The sequence below is a fragment of the Pocillopora verrucosa genome, chromosome 4 (assembly GCF_036669915.1).
Source record: "Pocillopora verrucosa isolate sample1 chromosome 4, ASM3666991v2, whole genome shotgun sequence".
Classification (NCBI taxonomy): Eukaryota; Metazoa; Cnidaria; class Anthozoa; order Scleractinia; family Pocilloporidae; genus Pocillopora; species Pocillopora verrucosa.
Genome location: NC_089315.1, coordinates 7,356,078 through 7,363,290, shown reverse-complemented (window position 1 = coordinate 7,363,290; position 7,213 = coordinate 7,356,078). Strand labels below are relative to the sequence as shown.

Here is a 7,213-nt window from a genome sequence, read left to right as displayed (position 1 = left end):
TTGAAGACATAAGCGACAGACAAGATACACGATGTTTCGTCATTCATATACGGCTACTTCGTTTCTGGATAAAACCTATGTAATTTGTTTCAAATTAGATTAAGGTAACGTAATGTTTCTAATGATATCAAAATCTACGAAACGTTGGTTTAGAAAACAAATACGTTTTACACGATAAAAATTGAATCGTACAAAGTTGGTGTTAGAACTTTCTGCCCATCTTTGTCTCACTTGTTTGTTATTCTTTCGGTGCGAAATTATCATGCATCTTTCTATAACGAATACATTTTTTACCATGTTGTAACCTGCTGGAGGTTGATGTATTTTGCAGAACCGTTGTAAACCAGAATCTTTCCCCCTCTCGTGTCACTAATTTGTAATGAACGATTCAAACCAGCGAGAACTGTGATACCTCGGTGAAATAGGATCCGATACGTAATCAGTCCGCCGGAGTTTTACCATAAAAGTTTTGACAAAACTCGTCGACGTATCATCTTGGCTCCTAAGAACTGAATGAGGGATTTCTTGAATCCGTACCTTTCCAGTGTCATAAGTAAACGATCACCGTTAAAGATTAAAAAATGATCAGATCGGCTGAGCTGCGCATGGCAGTGAAAAAAGGATGCTGGAATTCCATAAATTTTATTCAAAGGCGCAAAATATTCGCTTACACCAATAATCACTCAGCATTTCAAATTGTACCTCTGCAACACCTTTTTGCTTTTTTCATTTGCATATGCAGTAAATATTTCTTTGCTTTGGCCTGGGTGACGCATTTTCCGGCGAAGAACGCTTAATCTGAATGATGTCGGCCGTTTAGAGCAAACAGGGGTGGGGAGGGGAGTTGGTAGTTATTAATGCATGATTTTAAGTCTCCGTGGGAGTTTACAGAATTATGGACACAAATAAATTATGTGCCCTGGACTTTCGTTCTCTTTTTTCTTAGGAGATAGACTTTATTCATTCGTCTCACGATGGAGTTACTTTGGATGTTGATCGCGACGTTTCGACTGCAATACTGCTAGTCTTTGTTGGGCGATGAGGTCGATTGTTTACGTGTCGCTATTTGAAGCACGTTGGCGCGTTGCTATTGGTGCATTTCGATCCTCATTTTTATTCCGGTCGTTAGATGGTGTTCCCTCTTAGGTTCGCATTGATAGGCTGTTGTGTTGTTTGATCGTGAATATCCACATCCAAAGTGACTCCATCGTGAGACAAACGAATAAAGTCCATCTCCTTTCTTACACCACGATGAACAATAACCACAAAGATTTTTCTTCATAGAGTCCATGATGCGCTCATCACACCGATTAAATTTTTCTGCAAGGAAAAAGTTCATTTTTCATCATGCATCGGTAGAGGCACTGATTTGTGAAATTATTGTGAAATGTCTTTTGTCTTCTCTAGTGTCTCGGAAAGAACTGAATAAAGTATTTCTTTGGTGCTACTGGGCATAATTCGCTGATACAAACACTAATATGCTCTCTCTTCAATATGATGTACCAATTTTTCTAATTTGCCTGTGAATATGTAATAATCTTCTGCAACACCACCTTCTAACTGGTAAAAACTTGATTAAAATATTTACAGCAGTAACCGGTTTGTATTGTCAAGGCGCAAAAGCCATCAGTTCGGAAACAATTATGCCTAGATTGTGTTCCTAATTCTTACAGAAATCACTTAGGGACAAAATTTTTACTCACCGCATCCCTTGAGTTAAATTTGAAGAAATTTTTTTAAATTAACGTTGTTGTTGTTGTCAGAAGCCCACTACTTCTCATGTTGTTATTTTATGATGGAAAAGGCTAACCTACCAATTAATTAGAATTCAACGTGAGGGCCCAGCGGCAAGTACTGAACGCGAAATAAAACTGCCTTAAAATATCGCTTTTGCTTACTTATTGACATTTTGGTGTGGTTTTAATACCCATAGGGATTTAACCTGACCTATGTTAGTTGATTGCGTCTCTCTCGGGAGAATTGGACCACAATTCAACAATTCACGGTGTTTTTCAATTACACAATCTATTTCGAACTTGGACCGAAACTACGCCTTTCGAAAGAGGCTTGAAGAGGCAAATAATAAGCTGAAGTGACTGTCACTTACAACAATCCAGGAAGGAAGCTTTGCAAGGTACGAACTTTTAGTTTCTTTTTCTTGCTAAGCTATTTTATGATCCCGTGCTCTCTTGAGCTGCACTCACCTTTGAAAGTATCCACGTGCTTTAGCAGGAAATTGTGCTGAGATAGCGTTTGTGAAAGCGTGAATAACGAGCTGGCGAGGGTCCCGAGTTTGAAACTCGTGGTGACTTGACGGGCTCGCAGACATTTTAAAATTTAGATCTAAGGAATGGTAGTGCAGCTCTTGACTAAAACGCAGTTGGACTCCATTCCTTTAATTTCAGAACGGTTGTTCAAAATATATTAATCGTGAAAGCTTTACTCGCGCGGTGAATGAAAGACAGCTTTTTCCACGCGTATTTTCACGGTTTACGGTCAATTCGCCACCACAACAAGCTTGCCACCACAAAACTAACTACCACTAAGAGTCAAATCACCACCGGTAGCGATTTGAATCAAACTTTATGTGTAGCCTGTCTTGTGAAACTAAAATCAAATAAAAGCTGAGATATAGCAATACATTGCGAAAAGGGAAATATAACTCAGAAGTTATGTTTAGCCTCTCAATTATGACACCGAGTAATTTTCGCCACGTGATTTTCGCCCTGATGTTTATGAAACCGCACGAAACTTAAATCAAATAAAGGCTAAGAAGTATTCGTAAATTGCGACAAAAAGCGTGCACAAATACAGCGAATTTCACAGAAGCGGGCTTGGCGTCCTTTTATTGTTTTAAGCACAAAGAATGTCGACGTGACCTTTAACACGAGTTTCGTTCTTTCGAACAGAATTCGTAATCAAATCTAATAAAAATTAATATTATGAAAGCTTTGATCTTGAATTTTATTCGTTTTTTAGTTCTGATAATGCGAAATTTATAGTGTGCGCGAAATTTTGCTGAAAGCGACTTGGCTTCCTCTGGGAGTCCCTGAATTTCTTTTCTGGAATGATTAGTATGTAAGCGATGTTCCCTCCGACAGCCGCATTTGTTAAATCATTCGATCAGTATCGATGCAGAACAAAGTATTATAGATAAAGGCTCTTTCTCTGGATTTCTAAAAACTATTTAAGACTTCTGATTAAGAAACACATCCTTAAGGTATATCCCTAAACGCCGAAAAATATGTTGGCTCTTTAATTAGTTCCCCAATGCTGTAGGGACGATCGATGAGTTAACAAGTGCAGAAATAGAACACAAAGATTTTAAATCTTGGTGAAGGGTGTAACAACGTGATTTTTTTTCAACTCATCGAAAGGCCTCTCAATGCGGGTGTTTTCAGCCAAAATTTCAGATCAAAATCGCCGTCTTTGGACACGCTCCAAGACACACAGATCGAATCTATTGCTCCATTCTGTACAGCATTCTGTACAGCAACCCTGCTTAAACCGGTACCGCAAGTGCGGTGCTGCCACATGAAACATCCATCACAATGCAATACCTCCCAGCGCGGACACACCTCAAAGCCGCATGCGATACAAAGATATATAATGAGTAGGGATGATTTTAAAGAGTTGTGTTTGTAATGATCTCAGAATGAAAACCATGCTCCTTTATTACCCGCAACGGATCGAAATCTACGAATAAATTAATAGTTTAATGATTCGGTCATCAGAGGAAACATCGCTTACATGCTATTTATCATTCCAATACACCGCGCTTGTGCACACTTTTAATTTTGCATCTTTAAAACCAAAACTAGTTAAACTTTAAGATCTAATTTTTCCTATGATATGAGTTTCATTAAAATATATTTCAAAATGCGTGTAAAAGAAAGAAACTCGTGTTACAGGTCACGTCGACATTCTTTGTGATGAACACAAAGAAAGGAAGCCAATTCCGTTTCTGTGAACTTCGCTGTATTTGTACACACGTTTAATGTCGCAATCTACTACCACATCTTAGCTTTCGTTTTATGTAAATTTTATGCGCTTAATGAATGTCGACGAAAATCACTCGGTGAAAACACTCTGGTTTCGCTTTACGCAAACTGATCATAATTTTTGTGATATCAACATAATGGCCAGCTCCCAGTTGGCTTTTTAGCTCAGTTGGTATAGCGCTGTACCGGTATCGCAAAGGTCCTAGGTTCAAATCCCCTACGGGCTTGAATTTTTTTCAGGCCTTATTTCAACTACTAGTTCAGTAGTGTTCATAATTGCGAGGATCGCTTATATTCGCTATGATTTATTTTATTTAACGGTTAAGTTCCATAATTGAGTAATCACTGACGTTCTACCTTCCCTTTCAGTTTTCAGAAGAAGATAGCAAGGATAACGATGCTGAAAAATTTCCTTAAGCCTCGCTTCCAGCCTGTCCTTTCAAGACGATTTGAACCCCATTTGTTGAACCGACCAACGGTCTCATGCAGTCTCAAGCCAAAAAAGAGTCTTAACATCCTTTTCTTCGCAAACAAGCACAACAGCCTCAGCCAAAGGATGGCTCTAGAATTGAGAAAGAGACAACATAACATCACTGTGCACGAGATCAACGAGCCTGTAGAGATGACAAAGTTGGCTTTTGATGCCCAACCCGATCTCATTCTTTGTCCATTTCTTACCAAACGAATTCCAGAAGAAGTGTTTTCTAATCCCAACATCCCTTGCTGGATTGTTCATCCTGGAATCGAGGGCGACCGTGGCATGAGTTCCATTGACTGGGCCTTGTATGACAGGGAGGAGGAATGGGGAGTGAGCGTCCTTCAAGCGGCCTCGGAGATGGACGCAGGCGATATTTGGAGCACCAAAACCTTTCCTGTTAGGCGCCCCGAAGTCAACACACTTACCAAGTCGAGCATGTATGTGAATGAGGTTACACAAACAGCCGTGAAAGCTGTTCTGGAGGCCATAGATAATCTCCTGGTTGGAAAAGCACCCAGACCTCTTAACTACAGCAATCCACAAGTGAGGGGAATCTGCCGCCCTAACATGACCAAGGCTGACCGAACTGTGAACTGGGAATTGCCAGCTGACGAGATAGCCTGTCAGATTCGTATGTCTGATTCAGCACCAGGAGCCGTCGGTCGCTTTAGAACAAAAGAAGCAGATAGCGATTGGGACTGGACGAAGGATTTTCGCCTCTTTGGAGCACGTCTGGAGAAAGGAAGACTTAGATTCCTGCCGGGAAAACCTGGTGAAATACTGGGCCAAAGCCATGGATCTGTTCTGGTCAAGTGCGGCAGGGGAGCTCTATGGGTTTCACACCTGAAGAAGAGCAAGCTCAAACTTCCTGCTATGATGTGGTTAAAATCTCAAGCACCAACCGTGGTAGACCCCTCTCTATCTATTCTGTACGGCTCCTATCCTTACACAGCTCAGGACATCTGGACGAGTATGACATCTGACGGCGTCTGCTTTGTACACTTCGAGTTTTACAACGGAGCTATGAGCACTAGCCAATGTCAGCGTCTTGTTTCCGTTTTGCGGGCGGTTGAAAATAATGATTTTTGCAAGGTAATGGTTCTGATGGGTGGCCGAGATGTGTTCAGCAATGGTATCCACCTTAATGTTATCGAAGCAGCAGATGACCCAGTACAGGAATCATGGAGGAACATCAATGCTATTAACGATGTCGTGCGTTGTATCTTCTCCAGCAGAAAGATCACGATCTCAGCATTACGTGGCAACGCTGGAGCCGGTGGGGCCATGTTGGCTTTGGCTAGCGACTTCGCCTTTGCACGTGATGGGGTGGTGCTGAATCCTCACTATAAGCTAATGAAACTTTATGGTTCAGAATATCACACATACTTTCTGCCAAAGCGTGTGGGCCAAGAAAAGGCGGATGAGTTGTTGTCCAGTGCCAAACCCATCCTAGCCTCTGATGCCGCTGAAATTGGTTTTCTGGACGGAAGTGTTGGAGACGGTGTGGAGGAGTTTGAAAGCTGGATTAAGGAGCAAGCATCGTGCCTTGCCCGCACCCCTTTGCAGTCGTACATTGTCCGAGAAAAGAACAAAAAGGCACAGCACCAAGTCACGGAGAACATCGAAGAATGTCGCTCAAATGAGCTCTCAATCATGGCGAGAAACTTTCAAGATCCCGAGTATCATCAAGCCAGAAAAAACTTTGTTTATCACTAACATTCTTGGGGTACGGACAATTTACGCGAACTTTGACTTAGATAAAGCTTTCTTTTACCTACACATGGGGTCGGCTGTCGCATTTCCATTTGTAACGAGAGCCCAAGAGATGCTTTGTGATATCGATCTTAACTTTTCACATAGTTTTTATTCTATTTTGTGACACATTTTTTACTTTTATTATTCTACTTTGCCAAACAATTCCTTCCTTACTAGTTTTTACTGAAGAAGATGGCTTCCCATTGCAATAAACGTTTAAACTCTCTCGGCGTGTCTGTTATCAACATAAGCGTCAATATTCTCCATACTGTTATTCATTCATTTCCTCAGGCGCTGTTAAGGAGAATTTGTTTAACAATCAAAAGCTTTTTTAATAGTGATCAGTTCCTTTATTCTCATGACCTTTATGTGTGATTCAGGGGTGATAGGTTGGGAGAAATTACTTAAGTCACTTTTAAGTGTCAAAGGGTCAAGAAGAGGATTATTCTGAACAGAATTCAAAATACTATAAGGAATCTGTGAAATGACGAACGGCGAATGTATTTACCGTAAAACAGTTGACTATAAGTCCAAGATGGCTCTTGAGAAAGACGATTTTAGAAGGTTTTCAGTGATCTGGGAATTTCGTGTTGCAGGAAATTGGGTCGCGGCGCGCGTTGCATCAAGGTTGGAAATGGACCTTTAAGCGAATGTTTGTCTTTAACCCTTTAACTCACAGAAGTGATTCGCATCTAACTTCTCCCTGCAATAGGTAATGAGAATACCCAAACATATCAAGTAGAAGTTGTTTTGATCTAACAACAACTTCTTGTCACTAATTTCAAAGGAAATATGTAGTAGCTGGAGGGAAGAATTGACTATCAGATCTTGGGAGTTAAAGGGTTAAGGGTCATAAGCAATCACCTTCAGCAATAGTGTGTAAGTGTTGACAGCCAACAAAGAGATGACACAAACAGAAAGAGAGGAAGATGGTAATACGCGGATTGCAATGATGCATTAATAGACACACTTCTTTAAA

The 7,213-nt window shown here is 40.7% G+C and overlaps 1 protein-coding gene across 1 annotated transcript; it reads left to right on the top strand.

Annotated features, from left to right (window-relative positions):
• The first annotated feature begins 4,370 nt into the window (after nt 1-4,370).
• On the top strand, nt 4,371-6,346 carry LOC131786652 (hydrogenase maturation factor HoxX-like). The gene has a single exon (XM_059103722.1). It carries the CDS (start codon nt 4,399-4,401, stop codon nt 6,193-6,195), a length of 1,797 nt encoding a protein of 598 aa, XP_058959705.1. The 5' UTR covers nt 4,371-4,398; the 3' UTR covers nt 6,196-6,346.
• The last annotated feature ends 867 nt before the right edge of the window (nt 6,347-7,213 follow it).

Bases quoted from the DNA above. Each gene is read 5' to 3' on its own strand.
- LOC131786652 (XM_059103722.1), top strand. From the start codon at position 4,399: ATGCTGAAAAATTTCCTTAAGCCTCGCTTCCAGCCTGTCCTTTCAAGA.